This window comes from Canis aureus, chromosome 17 (assembly GCF_053574225.1).
Source record: "Canis aureus isolate CA01 chromosome 17, VMU_Caureus_v.1.0, whole genome shotgun sequence".
NCBI classification, from domain to species: Eukaryota; Metazoa; Chordata; class Mammalia; order Carnivora; family Canidae; genus Canis; species Canis aureus.
Window position 1 is genome coordinate 58,024,337 of NC_135627.1, and position 18,392 is coordinate 58,042,728.

The window sequence follows — 18,392 nt, forward strand, 5'->3', positions numbered from 1 at the left end:
TACATTTCTATTCTCTATACAAAGAATGCAGGACACTGAAATTAGGTTCATATGAAACACACAATATTGTAAGAACTGAATTTAAAAGGATCGTATGTACAGGCTATTTTTTTTTTAATATAAAATACTGGAAACTATGGATAGTCCATGTTATAGATAGTTTAGAGAATTAGAAATGTATAGTTCTGGGTTATCTCCTACTGCTTTATTAAACAGTCTATTTTCTTTTTTTTTTTTTAAACAGTCTATTTCCTGAAGGGATTTCATGAAACAATTGCATCAAAATTACCTGGGATGTATCTAAAAATGCAGATTATGGGGCCCCACTCTCATCTACAAAATCAGAATCTCTGGAATAGGCCTCAGGAAATCTGCATTCGTTAACAAGTAGTTCATCTGATTCTTAAGTACCCTACAGTTTGAGAACCACAGTCTAATAACAACACATCTAGTGACAACTTATTTGATTCATCTGATAAGCTAAAATCCTGAATAATATTTCACCAGAGTAGCTCAATTCCCTGATTTAGTGTCACTTCAATATTAAAAACTGGCAACATCCCAAACCGTTCAGCACACATCTACTTTCTGAAATTCCACTCTGGTTATATACCCAACAGAAGAGAGTGGTTAGTCTACCAAAAGGCACCTATGATAAGAATGTGCATAGCGGGATCCCTGGGTGGCTCAGTGGTTTAGCGCCTGCTTTCGGCCCAGGGCATGATCCTGGAGACCTGGGATCGAGTCCCACATCAGGCTCCCTGCGTGGAGGCTGCTTCTCCCTCTGCCTGTGTCTCTGCCTCTCTCTCTCTCTCTCTCTCTCTCTGTGTCTTTCATGAATAAATAAAATCTTTAAAAAAAAAAATGTGCATAGCAAGCTTATTCAAAATAAATAAAAAATGAAAATGACCTAATCACCCATCAACAGAATAAAATATGGCATATTCATATACTAGGATAACACAGAGCACTTTTTTTAAATACCCATCACTCACAAAACAATGAATTAATCTCAACATAATTTTGAGGAAATGAAACCACACACAAAAATACATACTTGTACTTTTTTATATAGTTCAAAACCAATCAAAATTAGTGACAGGAGTGTGTCAGAAGGAGTGGTCACCTTCTGCTGGAGTACTGATGAGAGAGGACATGGGTGCTTTTGAGGGCTGAAAATATTACATATCTTGATCTAAATGGTGAAGACATAGCTGGATACCTACAGAAAAATTAATCTAGCTTCCCACTCAAGTTATACACTCTATATAAATTATACTTTAAAATAACAATAAAAATAAGAGGAAAAGGGGAGTACCCAGCACAGCTTGGTAAAAAGAGTTCTACATTCAAACAGTTTTTGAATGCATATATACCAGACGCTGTACTAGGGATGCTAAAAGAATAAAACCAATTTGGTCACAATCACAGAATTCATCTAATGTAAATGAGCATGCAAATGAACACCTACAACACATGTAAGAGCATCTGCAGTCATTAGGTAGCACTGTCCATTAATTAGCTGGACAGACTAGAAAAAAATATTAGAGACCTGATCCCAGTTTGAAAATAAAAAAAAGTGGGGCACCTGGGTGGCTCAGTCAGTTAAGCATCCAACTCTTGGTTACAGCTCAAGTCATGATTTCATGGTCATGACATGGAGCCTCAGCAGGCTCCATGCTCAACAGCAAGTCAACCTCCCCTTTCCTTCTCCCCTCGACCTCCCTGCACTGATGCACACATGCTCTCTCTCAAATAAATGAAATCTCTTTAAAAAATCAATAAATCCATAAAAATAAAAAACTAGTATCTGTAAAGGACACTTAAGAACTGAGGAAACCTAAATCTAAATTTCTAAGTAGGATAACTATAAATTTCCTAAATATAATTGTGGTTATTAGGAGAATATCCTTATGTTTAAAAGGCCATGTGCTAAAATATCTAGGGACAAAGTGCCATGGTTGAGCAAATATAAATAAATGTCATTTTATACATACATATAAAAATTCACATATGCACATGTAATTTTTTTTAAAGATAAAGCAAATGTGGCAAAATGTTAAATTTAGATGAAAACAATATATGTGCTCACTGAAATGTTGCTGGAACAGTCTACCAGTTTCAAACTTTTCAAAAAATAGCTCAAGGTAAACCAATGACACAAAGCTCTATTTTTACAATTTCTTTCAAATATCTATACTCACAAAGAATCAGTAGTACTCGTAGGGTAATGCTGGTAACTTTTATACCCCTTAGAGGTTTTTGAATATCTGAAGTATTGATAATCCTTTCCTTGTACCACTATAAGTTATGACTTGAAATACGACTTTTGAATTATGCTGGTAATAAATATTCCTGCATAATCACAAGGATTCCCACATTTAAGTCTTTGTCTTTCTCCACATTATCACTTAGCATATTCCTCCTGCCAAAAGGCCACCAATTCCTGGCCAAATCCCTATACTACCACCTATTTAGTCATTCACCTAGTTTAAATCATATTTATTAAAATGTGGGGAAAGGTCGTTACTGGGGGATCTGATTCAGGACAACTGAGAAAATATTTTAAATTAGTTCATCTGCTCATAATCGGAACTATGTTACCAGATATATACTGGACAAAAGATACAGAGAAACTAGAAGGTGATCAAAGAATTAAACAAAATGTTTAAGAATGGGATCCCTGGGGGGCTCAGCAGTGGAGTGTCTGCCTTTGGCGCAGGCCATGCGTGACCCCAGGGTCCTTGGATCGAGTCCTGCATCGGGTTTCCCACAGAGAGCCTGCTTCTCCCTCTGCCTGTGTCTCTGCTTCTCCATCATGAATAAATAAAATCTTTTTAAAAAAAAGTTTAAGAATATTTGCTTAAAAAAAAAAAAAAAGTATTTGCTAAACTCAATGTGTGACCTTGAATAAGTTTCCTAGGATCCTGAACCTCTGTGTCCTCAGGTACAGAAGGGGTTAGTCTTCAAAATTCTAAAGCTGTATTATTTAACGTGTGGGTGGGAAAGAAGAGATGTTACAAGACAACATATGAGGCACTTCCCTACAGAAAGACAAGAGGTTTTTAATAGAATATCCAAAAGGATAGATGAAAACATAGTTGTTCATCAAATCTTCATTTTCTAAAACTCATGAGAAGGAAGTTCAAGGCCAAAAAAAAAAAAAAATCACTTCTCCTGTTAAGAAGCTTACTCATGTAATTCACTGCCTCCAGGTTTAGACTATGAACAGCTTTAAAAAAAAAAAATCTAGATCAATTCATCTTTGTCATGTCTAAGGAGTTCATTTCGGAACAAAACGTAAAACTCTGAAATCGACTTGGAAGCCAATCACGCCCTTTCACAAGTTTCTTGGTGACAACGTTGAAAAAAACAAGCCAAGGCTTCCTGGAAAAAAAAAAAAAAAAAAACAAGAGCAGATTGAAGTGCACAGGCTTTGGGGCCAGACACTTCTGGAATTACGCCTTAGCTCTGACTTCACCTGCTTTATGGCTGAGCCCCAATTACTTGTTCTCTAAGCCACAGTTTCTCCATCAACGATGAGAATTTTGACAGCCCTTAAAGCGGAGCTGAAAAGCCTCCCTACAAGTAAGGGAGTAAAACTACAAGTAAGGGGCACCTCAGGGGTCGAGCATCTGCCTCTGGCCTAGGGCGTGACCCCGGGGTCCCGGGATCCAGTCCTGCATGGGTCCCGCAGGGAGCTGCTTCTCCCTCTGCCTGTGTCTCTGCCTCTCTCTCTGGATCTCTCATGAATAAATTAATAAAATCTTAAAAAAGAAAGGAAAGAAAGTACAAGTAAAATGCCTAGCTCAGCACCTGGCCCAGCTCAGCAGGTGCGGGGTCCAGCAGCGGGGGGGCTGGCCCACATGGTCACTGTCTGCCCGACAAGAGCTCAGGTTCAGGGGCAATAAGAGGGATGGGATCACACGCCCACAACCTGTGCGCGGCACACACTCCGGAACAAGAAAACCCAAACCAACCAACCAGAACTTGGGACCGCTGGGCTGCACTCTACCCAGAAATGAAGCGACCCAGAGGAGCGCCGTCCGACCTCCCAGCTGGGTAAGCTGATGATCAACAGCATCTTGTCCCCACTGTTCACAAGCACAGGAGGAAACCGCCAGGCGGGGCAGGTGGGAAACTTCCCCGGCCTCGACCCCCCAGAAGGCCCGTCAGCAAGCGTTCCCGCCTATGACCGCTCCCAAGGGACCCGAGTCCCCCTGCAGGGCATCTCCCCCCCCACCCCCCGCCCCTAGCAGGGCCGCGGGGCGACCTGCCTGCCTCTCCCCCCTCCCCCCCGCACCTGCACGCAGAGGCGCCCCCAGCTCCCCGCATCTGCACCAGAGGCGCCGCCCGCCCCCCGCACCTGCACGCCCCTCCTCCCCGCCGCACCTGCGCGCAGAAGCGCCCCCCGCTCCTCCCCGCCCTCTCCCCTCCCCCTCTCCCTCCCCCTCCTCTCCCCCCTCCCTCCTCCCCCCCCGCCGCCCCCGCCGCCGCCGCCGGGGCTCCCCCGGGCAGAGGACGAGCGCGGAGACGCGCGGTCAGGGCGGGCAGCCCTCCAGGACACGCCGCCCGTCGGCCCGGCTGGCGCCCCCGTGTCACCCAATGTCACCTATTGCGAAATGACCCCGAGCAGGGCCCGCCCGCAGGAGCCGGGTCTCCCACCTCGCCCTTTCTCCTGCCGACCCTCTCGAAGCGAGAGCCGGCGGGGCCGCAATACCTGGGCGGCGGCCCGCAGCGCCGGCCGGGACCCGCGGCTGCGGAGGGCGGCGGCGGCCAATCGCCGGCTGTAGAACACGGAGGCCGCCATTGCTGAGCCCGACCCCGTCCCCTCGCGGCGTGCGCAGGCGCAGTAGGCGCGGCGGCCGGCGGCCCAGACGCTCGGGCCGCGCGCTCCGGCCCCGCCCCTCCCTCCCTCCCTCCCTCCCTCCCTCCTCCCTCCCCTCCCCTCTCCTCCCCTCCCCTCCCCTCCCCTTCCCTCCCCTCCCCTCCCCCTCCTCCCTCCTCCCTCCTCCCTCCTCCCCCGCGGCGGGCGGGCGGGCGCCTGGGTTCCCTGCATGCATGGGGGGGCGGGAGGGGGCGCAGGGGCCCGGTTCCCGGCGCGGGGGGCGCGAGTGACCTGTGCGGGGGGCGCGGGGGCGCGGGTTCCTTGCGCGAGGGCGCGGAGGGGGCAGGTTCCCTGAAAGGGGGCGCGGGGTCCCAGGGTCCCTGCGCCGGGGGGCGCGGGGGCGCGGGTGACCTGTGCGGGTGCGCGGGGGGGGGGGGCGGCCGGTGACCTGTGCGGGTGCGCGGGGGGGGGGGGGCCGGTGACCTGTGCGGGTGCGCGGGGGGGGGGGGCCGGTGACCTGTGCGGGTGCGCGGGGGGGGGGGGGCCGGTGACCTGTGCGGGTGCGCGGGGGGGGGGGCCGGTGACCTGTGCGGGTGCGCGGGGGGGGGGGCCGGTGACCTGTGCGGGTGCGCGGGGGGGGGGGGCCGGTGACCTGTGCGGGTGCGCGGGGGGGGGCCGGTGACCTGTGCGGGTGCGCGGGGGGGGCGCCGGTGACCTGTGCGGGTGCGCGGGGGGCGCGGGTGAGTTGTGCGGGGGGCGCGGGGGCGTGGGTACCTGTGCGGGGGCGCGGGGTCGTGGGTACCTGTGCGGGTGCGCGGGGGCGCGGGTGACTTGTGCGGGGGCGCGGGTTCCTTGCGCGGGGGCGCGGGGGGCGTGGGTTCCCTGTGCGGGGCCCCGGAGCCCGCCGCGCCCGCTCCGGCCCGCGGACCTTGCCCCGTGGAGCTCCGCGGCGGCCGGGCCACCTGCACGCCCCCTGGTGCGACGCGCTCCGGAAGGAGGGGGTCGGGGCTGCTCGGAGCCGGGGGCCGCACCTGCGGGGCGCGGGGTGTTCACGCGTTCTCAGCGTCTGCGCTGTGCCAGGTGCGTGCCCGCGGCGGTGAATAACACCGAGCTGTTCAGTCTTCCAAAAAGAAAGAAAAAAGAAAAGAAAAGAAGAAAAGAAAAGAGGAAAGGAAAGAGAAAAGGAAAAGAAAAGAGAAAAGAAAAGAAATCCGCCACCAGTTACCAATCCAGATGACTCACAATCACCTAGGACAGTTCCGAAAAATTCCCTTCCCCAGGCACATCCTCCGAGGAGTGGAGTCAGGACATGGGTATTTCTTGGAGTTCTCAAGGGGAATGAGATGCGCACCTTGAGCCCTGAAAACCCTGAGCTGGGGACGCCTGGGAGGCTCAGGGCGAGATCCTGGGGTCCTGGGATCAGGTGCTTCTCTCTCTGCCTCTGTCTCTGTCTCATGAATAAATAAATGAAATCTTAAAAAAAAAATTGTTTAAATAAATGGGCCCACTTCCTAGTGGATCCCTTAAAAAAAAAAAAAAAAAGAAAAGAAAAGAAAGAAAGTAAAGAGAAGGCCTAGATGACATGTGCCCCATCCAGACCTGGCCACTGGGCAGGCGACTGGGCGCCGAGGCCCCCCTGGATAGCTAGCTTTAAAATGTGCCCAAGAGTTTTCAGTGTACAAGATGCTAACCCAGGAACAGATAGATGGGAGTGGCTGACAAGCGTTGTACAGGCTGCGGCACCTGCTTCTGAAGCCCAGTGGCCCGATGCACAGAACAGCAATGTATAAAGAAAAGAATGAATCTAAAACAAGCAGCGTGTCAGCTTAGGGAACGGAGAGGGGCTTTTTGCAGCCCCCCAAATCTCTGACCTCTTAAAGGCAAGACTTTGTCAAGGACTTTTTAATTTCATTGGCACTCACGGAGGACCGTCCTCAAGGCTCCCTTCATCACTAAGAGGTGTTAGTTAGTTAGGTAAGGTTAGAAACAGAGGGGAGGGAAACAGACATTGGTGTTCAAGTGCCTCTTGCATCTCCTGCCCATCACTGCCAATCAATTAAGATCTGGGTAATCTGTCCAAAAAAAAAAATTCTGTCCAAAAAGCTGGGGCTCAGACCTTCCAGTTTCTATTAGGAACACATATCCCATCAGACTGAGTAAGACATACTTATCTTCAAGTCTTTTTTTTTTTTAATTGCTAATAAACACAGTTGTCACATTACCAGGTACAACAAACCGACTGAGTCCAAGGACAGTTATTTAAAGGGCACATGGGTAAACTCAGGGTGTGATCCTGGAGTCCCAGGATGGAGTCCTGCCTCAGGCTCCCTGCATGGAGCCTGCTTCTCCCTTGGCCTGTGTCTCTGCCTCTCTCTCTCTCTCTCTCTCTCTCTTTCTCTGTCTCTCATGAATAAGTAAATAAAATCTTAAAACAAAAAAGAAGAAGTCAATGTACTAATAATGTACTTTCAAGTCTAGGTCACGGGTGATCTATTAAACATCTCTCCTGGCATGTCTTCGATACTCTCTTAACAGGAAAAGCAACAGCAGAAATATGGACTAAGCCAAGGAGTGAGAAGGAGAATGTGCAGATCTTGTGGGGCTGGCTCCTTTGGAAGCCCAAGCGAGGGGCAGAGGTGCACTCCTGCCTCAGCACTTCTTGATTGTGCTCAGAGCTCTGTGAGTCTTGATAAAATAATTCAGTGAGGTAAAATGGTGGGACTCCTACCTGCTAACCTTGCTTCACCATTAGGCACTCAGACTTTTTAAAAAATGAAATAGTCTCCCACTTTGTCCCTGCCTTCTACTTGCAGATTAATGGTGCAGGTGGTATGCAGGAAAAGGGGAAAGAAATTTCCTGGGGGAAAGACTTTAATTTTTTTTTCACAATCCCTTAAAATGATTAAACTTTTTATGCCCTCCACATTTTGTTGTCCAGAGCGAAGCCTTATGAAAACTGTCCAGTTGGTTAGGTGATGGGGATTAAGGAGCACACTTGCTGTGATGAGCACTGGGTGATATATGGAAGTGTTAAATCACTATATTGTATGCCTAAAACTAATATAACACTCTATGTTAACAACTGGAATTAAAATAAATTTTTTTAAATCTTTTACCTCACTTTACAAATAACTTTGAAGTATTTGAATCAAATGTAAATGGAGTCATAGAAGAGAACTTGGAAATGTTAGCACTGCCAATCCATGTTAACGCTATCTAGACTCGAGAGGCTCTAGATACACAGCCAGTTAATGACTGCAAACTCGTCGACACAGATGAGAAAAGTGGCTATCTTGTACGACTTTGAAAATGCAATGGATGAAATGGTGGAGACTGATTCAAACTTAGAAACAAGTATTACAACCCAACCAAGGCACAGGAAAAAAAAAAACGCTTGGTTTGAACTGGAAGTCATACAAGGAGGCGAGTTTGAAATGCAGTTCAAATTACTCTTGCGAAATTTTTTACAGTGAAATGAAGCCCTTGAAATCCTCAAAAAAAAATAAATTGTGCTGTTGTCAACTATAGAATTAACAGAATTACAAAGTGCTGTAGAAACAACTTTCAATATATCTGCTTACCCTGAACTTCTATTGATGGCTGAGTGAATAATAGTTATTTACTGAACACCTGGTTTTTAGCGTCAGATCCTTATATACATTTTTCCTCCTATCCTTTATTTTGCCGAGAAAACTTTTCATAATTCCCTGGTTTTCATCTTATTCCATTTTACCCATCCAATCCCCTGCCAGAGAAAGAAACAGTCGCCAGATTTATATAGGCACTTGAACTAAAGTTTAGGGGTGAAGGAAGATGTGTAACACAGGATAGACACTTGTAAGTTTACACAACGTTGCTCTTTGTTCTCTTAAAGCCTCAGAAATAATAGTAGGAACACTTATCTAGACGACCCTAGAATGGCAAGGGCAAAGGACAAAGAGATACACATCTTCTTAGTAATCCTCACAATCTTGCATCTTACAGAAAGGAAAATGAAGTCTCAGAAACCAAGTAAATTGCCCAGAGTCACAGCGTTTACTTGATTGTTCCAGCACAACATCTGAACCCAATTCTGTACCTCAAGATGAGAATTTGAGATAACAAGATTCGTATCATCTTATCATTTTCTTTGACCTTTTACCTTTCACTCCACTTAGTTAACAGTATTCACCACCTAAAGGAAAGAATGATGGTGCAGAGCAGTGGAGGACACGTTGTAAGATGCAAATGCAAGGATTTGGGATTGGCAGGAGACTGGACTTCAAGTTTCAAAAGCCAGGACCAAGAAGGACTCGAGGAAAGTTTATGCCTCGGAAACAGAATTGGAATTACCTCACCCGTAGAGAGGATGGAGCGGAGAAAGTGGGAGGAAAGCCAGATACCCTGGTGGTTCCGAGGAGGCCCCTGTGTTGTATACTCTCCAAGCCCACTGTGTCCAAGATGGAGGGTTTTTCCATCCCCCAAATAATTTGGAAATCTAAAACAAGGAATATTGGAAGGAGACGCAAAATCCCCTGAGCCCAGTGGTGGCAGAGGAGTGGGAACCTCCGGCAGGCTGGTGTACACCTGCAGATGGAGTCGAATCATATTCCCAGGATTTGTACCCACTGCACCAAAGCTGGGTAAGCCTGCAGGGGCTTCCAGAATCCTTGACAGCTCTGTAGACAAGCATGGAGAGACAGCAGGTGGAAACATGGAAGGATAGACTGTGAAGAACAATGACGCAGAGCATATGGGAAGCGGGCTGTGACAATAAATGTCAGCTTAGTTAGCTAACAATGCCAAAGGCTAGATGGCCCCTGCTCATCTGTCACTGCATTTACCTCCTGGATCTAAGGAGGAGGAGGGTGGGAGATAGATCTTGATGCACCAGAGGCGAAGTTCCTAGCACTCAATGTAATAAGGTTAATAATAGAATTAAACTTCAGATGTACAAAAATAGTCCTATGTCTCCTACATAAGAAATATGGAATGAACTTGGCATCACTGCTCCACTGGGAACAATGTTGAAGGCAGATCTGTCTTGCCCCAGCCTCGTCACACTAACATTTTGAGGCCCTTGGAAGGAGGTTGCCTTGAAGAATCTCCTGAACCAGGCCCCGCTTGGTAACATGGGATAGTCAGACGGAGGGGGGCTTTCGGCCACCCTTGGTTGTTCTGGGAGGACTCCAGATTTCTTACCTGCCTGGTCCCTGGGCACATGGTAAGTCCACATGGATTCAAGGAAACTGTCTTCCAAAAGTGTTACAATATGTCACAAGTCACACACAGGGCTTCATACATTTGGATATCTTAAGTAAAAAATGAGGAGAAAGATAAACTCAGGTGTTTAAACCAAGAGACACTCAGGACGCCCAGGGGGCTCAGCGGTTGAGCATCTGCCTTTGGTTCAGGGCGTGACCCTGGGGTCCTGGGATGGAGTCTTACATGGGGCTCCCCACAAGAAGCCTGCTTCTCCTTCTGCCTGTGTCTCTGCCTCTCTCTGGGTCTCTCAGGAATAAATAAATAAAATCTTTTTTAAAATGAAAAATAAATAAATAAATAAAACAAGAGAGACTGTGATTTAAGGGGCCTGACTGAATTATTTTTTTAAAGATTTTATTTATTTATTCATAGAGACACACACAGAGAGAGAGGCAGAGACACAGGCAGAGGGAGAAGCAGGCTCCACACAGGGAGCCCGATGTGGGACGCGATCCAGGGTCTCCAGGATCACACCCTGGGCTGTAAGCAGCACTAAACCGCTGAGCCACCGGGGCTGCCCGGGCCTGACTAAATTATTAAACTGGACTGTTTTGAACCAGATTGAATATTTAATGAATTTTCTACAGAGCCAAATGCCAATAGGGACAAAGGATTTGGGGAGAAAAATGAAAGGAAGGAAGGAAGGGAAGGAGAAAGAGAAAGAAAGCCATTATTTTTGTACATCTGAGTTGTGATGTGAGTTAAATTTATTAACTTCAAATTTTGCCATCATGCGTACAATACCATACTAAAACCGTAAGGTGGATGCTTGAGTTATATACAGCTTTGAATATCAAACACTGGACAGACTGGGAGGAGAACAATGCTCTCCCCGTAAAGTGCTGGAATTGAGCAAGGGAGGGGCTCTTGTGCCTGGTACCTTCACCTGGGAACCTGGATAAACTAGGAAGGCGATGTGGCAATAAGAAGCTCTGTTAGGGGCCGCCTGGTGGCTCAGCGGTTGAGCATCCTCCTTTGGCTCAGGGTTGGATGCCAGGGTGCTGGGGTCGAGTCCCACAAGGAGCCTGCTTCTCCCTCTGCCTGTGTCTCTCATGAATAAATAAATAAAATCTTGAGAGAGAGAGAGAGAGAAGCTCTGTTAGCTTCTAATGCTGCAGTAACTACTGGTATACCTCGTTCAACTAGTTGGGAACCCCGCCGAAGGGAATTGTGGTATGTGGATTCTCTAGAATAGAGTAAGTGACAACAAAGTGGGTTGATTCACACTTCTCTTATATGATTCAAGAACATCAGCTTGGTGTCTCTTTCCCTTCATAACTATTTGTATTTCATGTGAATCATGCCACCTTTTTACATATGCATAAATATTTCAAGAAAAACATCGTTTTCTGATTTGCTTAAATGCATTGATATTAGTTTGCTACACTGGTAATTAATATGAAATGTTGGGGTTTGGGAGCGAACGGTCAAGAAAGAATTCTTGATACATCTTTGGTGCAAAAAGGGTGGTTTTATTAAAGCGCAGGGACAGGACCCCTGAGCAGAAAGAGCTGTCCTGGGGTTATGAGGAGAGGCTGATGACATGCTCTCAAGTTAGGAGAGGATTAGGGATAGCGTGAGTCTCTAAGGAATTTGGAAGCAAGGTTTCTAGGACCTTGAAAAGCTAGCTGCTGTTGGGATAAGGTCATTACTACTGTCTGGTAAAGCCCTAATCATGAGACTTTTCAGATGTGTATCAGTGGGCCGTATGCTTGGAGGGGGATTGCTAACATATATCGTGGGGAGGAGGGCAGGTAGAGATAAAGGGAGTTTCCAGAGGGATTTTCATATGTTTAAGTAGACTCACAGGATCCTGGAGGTCAGCCTGATGTCAAGCTAAGGTTGCCTTTTGCCTTTAGCAAAGTATGAACATTGAGGCACTTGAGTTCCTGGGGGAAGGTCACACTGCCTGTCCCAGACACTTGTCAACGGGCTGTAAGTTATCAGGAAGTTTAATTTCTTTTCTTTTGCCTTCATTCTCCACATCAATAAGGAGGAGAGAAGCTTCTGTTCCAGTATTCATCTGTAGGGCACTTCCATTTCAGTCACTACTCCCAAGTCCCCAGGAAACTGAGATCAAAGATACTCTCCTTGACCTCAGCGCTTCTCTGGCCTGATGCTGTTCTTTTTTCATATCTTTACACAACTCTTCAGAGCATAGGTAAGACCAGGCTGTAACAGGTAACCAGACTTTATTGAAGACTTCAGGATAGTAAAACGGAATTATAAACCCAATAAAGAAAAACTTTAACCTGGCTACTAAATGTGACTCCTGAATGTCACAGGCTGTCCTCACCCACCACTCCTTTTATTTTTTTTTCAAAGATTTATTTATTTGAGAGTAAGAGAGTATAAGCAGGTGGAGGGGCAGTGTAAGAGGGAGAGACTCTCAAGCCAACTCTGCACCATGCATGGGGCTCAGTCTCACAACCCTGAGATCATGACCTGAGCTGAAACCACAGTTGGACGCTTCACTGAGTGAGCCACCCAGGTGCCCCCCCCAACCATCACTCCCTTTAGCCCCTGATTCTCTACTAAGCGTAGGGAGTAGCCCACCCTCCTTAACAGGATGCTTGTGACCTTGAACATATCCCCCCAACACCCTCCCCCTCCCACCCCAGTTCAGGCTCCAGCCCAAGGCTAGCTCCCAGGAAACACAATAATCTCCAAAGGACAACTCCACAAACAAGAATGAAAACTCTTAACTTTGGTAAAATAGAGCAGTTTAGCTCTGGTCTGCCCTGAAGCTCTCTACTGCTGAGTTGCCAATCCACCTTTTCTTTCTGCAGGTCCACATTGCATCTTTTCTTTTTTGCCTGTTTTAAAAGTCAGATTATTGAGGTACAATATACATATAGTAAAATTCACCCATGTTAGTGAAGGGTTCAATGAGTTTTGACAAACACATACTGTGTTATCACTGCCACAATCAAGATGTAGAACAGCTCCTTCACCCACAGCTCGCGCCCTTTGAGCCCTCCTCACATGCTCAGCCCCAGGCAAAATTGACCTTTTGCCTATGACTATAGTTTTGCCTGTTCCAGAATGTCATATAAATGAAATCATAATAAATAAATAAATAAATAAATAAATAAATAAATAAATAAATAAATCATACACGTGGTAGCTTTTTACATCTGATTTCTTTCACTTACTATAACGTAAGTTTATCCATGTTAAATGTATCAGAAGTTTGTTCCTTTATATTGCTGAATAGCTTTTTATTGTATGAATTTACCTCACTGTATGACTGTTCTACAGCTGATTAATCCCTTCGCCAGCTGGAGACCCTTTCAGTTATTTACGGTTTTTTTTTTTAAGATTTATTTCTGTATTTATTCATGAAAGACACAGAGAGAAAGAGAGAGAGAGGCAGAGACACAGGCAGAGGGAGAAGCAGGCTCCAAGCAGGGAGCCCGACGTGGGACTCGATCCTGGGTCTCCAGCATCACACCCTGGGCTGAAGGTGGCGCTAAACCGCTGAGCCACCCGGGGCTGCCCTTTTGATAATTATAAATAAAACCACTAAAGTATTTGCATCCAGGTCCTGAATAAACATAAGTTTTCATTTCTTCTGGGTAAATATCTAAGACTGGGATTGCTGAGTTGTACGATAAACCTATGCTTAACATTATACAAAATGGTAAATTGTTTACCAAAGTGGCCGTACCATTTCGCATTTCCAAGAATGTGTGAGAGTTCTAACTGAACTCCCAGGACTTGGTATTATAGGTCCTTGTGGTTAAGAAATATATAAATATATATATAATATATATATATTATTATAATACATGTATACAGGTATGCCTCTGTGTAGCTTAAATTTTTAATGACTCACCATGTTGAACACATGCATGTGTTTATTTGCCACCCATACCTCTTTTTGGTGAAATCTCAGTTCAGTAATTTTGCCCATTTATTTACTGGGTTGTTTCACTTTATTGTTGGGTTTTGAGGATTCCTTACGTATTCCAGATCCAAGTCCTTTATCAGAAATGTGCTTTGCACATTTTTCTCCTAAGTTTGTAGCTTGTCTTTCCATTTTGAAAAATAGTTTATAACTTGCTTTGTTCAGGTTTCTATAATAAAATACCAGATATGCCAGACATTTGTTTCTCAGTTCTGGAGGCTGGGAATACCAAGATCAATGTGCCAACAGATTTGATTCCTTGTGAGAGCCCTCTTTCTGGTGTGCAGACAGCTACCTTCTTAAATTCTCCTCACATGTTGGAGAAAGAAAGATCAAGCTCTCTGGTCTCTTGTAAGGGCACTAGTCCCATTATGAGGACCCTACATTTATGACCTCATCTAAGTCTAATTACCTCCCAAAGTCCTCATAATAAAAAATATTTGAGGAGAGAGGACTTCATCGTATGAATTTGGGGAGGAGTGAAATACAATGCAGTCCCTAATGGTGTCTCTCAACAAGAATAATTTCTAAGTTTTGTTGAAGTCCACATTATCAGTTGTTTTAACAAATCATGCCTTTGGTGTCATATAGAGGAAATCTATGCCTAACCTAGATCACAAAGATATTGTCTTACATTTTCTTAGAGAAAATGTATACTTTTTTAGGTATTTTTATTGAGGAACAGTCCATTTTGATGAACTGTTATACGTGGCGCCAAGTATAAATGATATGTTGTTGTTGATGATGTTCTAGCACCATCTGTTAAAAAAGGTCTATCTCTGGCTTCTCCATTCTGTTCCATTGGTCTATGTGCCTATGCTTTAATAAATACCACAGTCTGCAGGTGCCTGGGTGGCTCAGTCGGCATCTGACTCTAGGTGTTGGCTCAGGTCATGATCTCAGGGCCCTGGGTTCAAGTCCCACATCATGCTCCATGCTAGGCATGAACCCTGCTTAGGACTCTCTATCTCTCCCCCTTCCTTGCCCTTCCCCACTAGTGCTTGTTCTCTTTCTTAAATAAATAAATCAACAAATAAACCACACTCTCTTGATTAGTGTGGCATTATCCTGGGTCTTTTTTTTTTCCAAGATATTATTTATTCAGGAGAGACACAGAAAGGGAGGCAGAGACACAGGCAGAGGGAGAAGCAGGATCCATGCAGGGAGCCTGATGTGGGACTTGATTCCAGGTTCCCCGGGATCACACCCTGAGCTGAAGGCAGATGCTCAACCACGGAGCCACCCAGGAGTCCCTATCCTGGGTCTTAAAATCAGGTAATATGAATCCTCTAAGTTTTTCCTTTTTAAAAGTTGTTTTAAATATTCAATTCCTTTTCATCGCTATATAAATTTTAAAATTAGACTGTCAATTTTTACTGGGAAAAAAAAAAAGCCTTCTGGCATTTTTGTTGGAATATCATTGAATCCCTGTAAATCAATTTGAAGAGATTTGACAGGGGTGCCTGGGTAGCTCAGTTGGTTAATCATCTGCTGTCAGCCCAGGTCATGATCCTGGGATCCTGGGATGGAGCCTCACATTGGACTCTCTGCTCAGCAGGGCATCTGCTTCTCCCTCTCCCTCTGCCCCTCCCAACTGCCATGCGCGCTCTCTTTCTCTCTCTCTCTCTCTCTCTCATGTGCTTTCTCTCTTACATAAATAAATAAATAACTAAATAAATAAATAAATAAATAAATAAATAAAATCTAAAAAAATTAAATTTAATTGAAAAAATGAAGAGGGGGGCACCTGGGTGGCTCAGCAGTTGAGCATCTGCCTTCGGCTCAGGGTATGATCCCAGGATCCTGGGATCGAGTCCCACATCAGGCTCCCTGCATGGGACCTGCTTCTCCCCCTGCCTGTGTCTCTGTCTTTCTCTCTGTGTCTCTCACAAATACATAAATAAAATCTTTTAAAAAATGAAGAGATTTGACAACTTAACCATATGGAGTCTTCTGATCCAAAATCATGGTATTTCTCTTTTAGTTAATTTCCATCAGGAATGTCTAATAGTTTTCATTGTACAGATTTTACACATCTTTTGCTAAATTTATCCCTTAATATTTTATATTTTCCACGATGTTGCTTTTCAGATTCAGTTTCTGAATTTATTAAATATTATTTACTATTACTTTATAATAAAGCATTGAATATCTCATGTAATTTTTTGAATACTCCACTGAACATAAAAAACTGAATGGTTGTAAAGGTACAGGGAGCTGTATCTCACTGCCCCTGGACAGCAACACAAGAGAGTACCACATTGCATATCGCTACCCTGGGAAAACATAAAAATTCAAAATTCAAATGATGGTTTCTACAGAATGTATGCTGATCTCACACTACCATAGAGTCAAAAAACTATAAATAGAACCTCATAATTTGGGCACTATCTGTATATGGAAATATAATTGATTTTGTATATTGACCTTGAATTCTATGAACTTGCTAAACTTATTTGTTTTAGTAGCTTTTTGTGGATTCCTTAGGATTGTCTGCGAATAAAGACACTTCTCCCTTTCCAATGTAACTTTCACTGATATTTCTTGATTTTATTGGTTGCACTATCTAGAACCTCCAGCGATGTGATGACTTAAAGTGATATCCTTGCTTCTCTTAAATCTTAGTCTTTCATCATTGCATTGGTCTGCTAGGGCTGCCATAAGGAAGTACCAGACTAGGTGATTTAAATAGCATTTATTTTCATGTAATTCTGGAGTCTAGAAGTCTAAGATCAAGGTGTCGGTGGGGTTGGCTTTTTGAGGCCTCTCTCCTTAGCTTGCAGATGGCTATCTTCTCCCTGTGTTTTTACATGGATTTTTCCTCTGTGTTTGCTTTAATCTTCCCTTCTTTAAGGACATCATTCATATTGGATTAGGACGCATCCTAATGACTCCATTTTAACTTAATTACCTCTATGAAGGCTCTATCTCTACAATAGTTATATTCTGAAGTATCAGGGGGTTAGGATTTCAACACACAAATTTGAGGAAGGGGGTGTAACTCAGTCCATAACAACCATTAATTATGATGTTGGTTGTAGGTCTTTGTAAATGTCCTAAATCAGGTTGTTAAAATTCCTTTATTTCTAGTTTGCTTAACTTTCTAAAATCATTAATAAGTGCTGAATTTTCTCGTTTTTTTCTACATCTATTAAGATGATTATATGTGTTCCTTTTTTCTTTTTTAATATAATAAATTCTATTGATTGATTTCTCAAATATTAAGCCCACTTTGTAGTTCTGTAATAACTCCATTCAGTCATGATGTATTATCCTTTCTTATATGTTGCCATTTTTTTAAATTTTATTTATTTATTTATGATAGTCACAGAGAGAGAGAGAGAGAGAGAGAGAGAGAGGCAGAGACACAGGCAGAGGGAGAAGCAGGCTCCATGCACCGGGAGCCCGACGTGGGATTTGATCCCGGGTCTCCAGGATCACGCCCTGGGGCAAAGGCAGGCGCCAAACCGCTGCGCCACCCAGGGATCCCTGTTGCCAATTTTTATTTGAGAAAATATCATAGAACATCTTTGGGGTGCATAACCTATTAAAGGACGTATTTGTCGGTGGAAGGAGAGATGCACAAATGTTTAGTCATTTATCAGAACACGAAGAATAAAAAAAAGAACATGAAGAATAAACATATTACTTTGAAATATGTAGGCAAATATCAGAAATAACAGTTCAAAGAGCTAAAAGTGAATGAAAGCAAGACTGGTGCATACAGTCATCCCCATTCGTCCTCGTTTTTCAATGTTTTTAGATTATATGCACATTACTTTGATAGAAGTCAAATTTAATTTATAGTAATGGAAAAAAGTAAATCTTCCCCATCCAGAGACTAGTCATTTGTTTGTTTTTAGTTTGTTTTCATTACAACTCTGATTGAGCTGGGACTTTTTTTTTTTTTTTTTTTGGTGGTGCATAGTGTGAACAACTCAAACAGGTTCTCCTTCCTCCCAGATACCTAGTAACTCCTTCCAGCACAATGTATTGATTGTGTTTAACTTTTTTCCATGTTGTGTTAATACTCTGAATTATTTATACCAGGTTGTTTCTATATCATTTGTCCTTGCCCTGGTACCACACTGATTTGAGCTGTAGCTACAATGAATTTCCTGTGGTGGAGAAATTCATCCAAACAAACAAACAAAGAAATAGGATGTGCAAGGCACAGAGGATTATAAAAGCAGGTGGCTGATAAATGCAGGGTTTGGAGGAATCTGAGAGTAGATATTAATATAGAAATTGTTGGGGTTTGGAACAAATGGTTAAGAAAGATTTCCTGAGACATCTTTGCTGCAAAAAAAGGTGGTTTTATTAAAGCATGGGGACAGGACCCGCGGGCAGAAAGAACTGCACTGGGGTTGTGACAGGTGACTGATCACATGCTTTCTTTTTGTTTCATTT

The 18,392-nt window shown here is 44.5% G+C and overlaps 1 protein-coding gene across 3 annotated transcripts in view; it reads right to left on the reverse strand.

Moving 5' to 3' along the window:
- SUCLA2 (succinate-CoA ligase ADP-forming subunit beta) overlaps nucleotides 1-4,875 on the reverse strand; it is a 43,924-nt gene extending 39,049 nt beyond the window's left edge. For all 3 annotated transcript variants that reach the window (XM_077855706.1, XM_077855704.1, XM_077855705.1), the window contains exon 1: nucleotides 4,721-4,875. In XM_077855706.1, coding sequence (XP_077711832.1) covers nucleotides 4,721-4,810 — 90 coding nt within the window. In that variant the 5' untranslated portion in view covers nucleotides 4,811-4,875. The remainder of the gene's footprint in view (nucleotides 1-4,720) is intronic.
- Nucleotides 4,876-18,392: the final 13,517 nt, after the last annotated feature.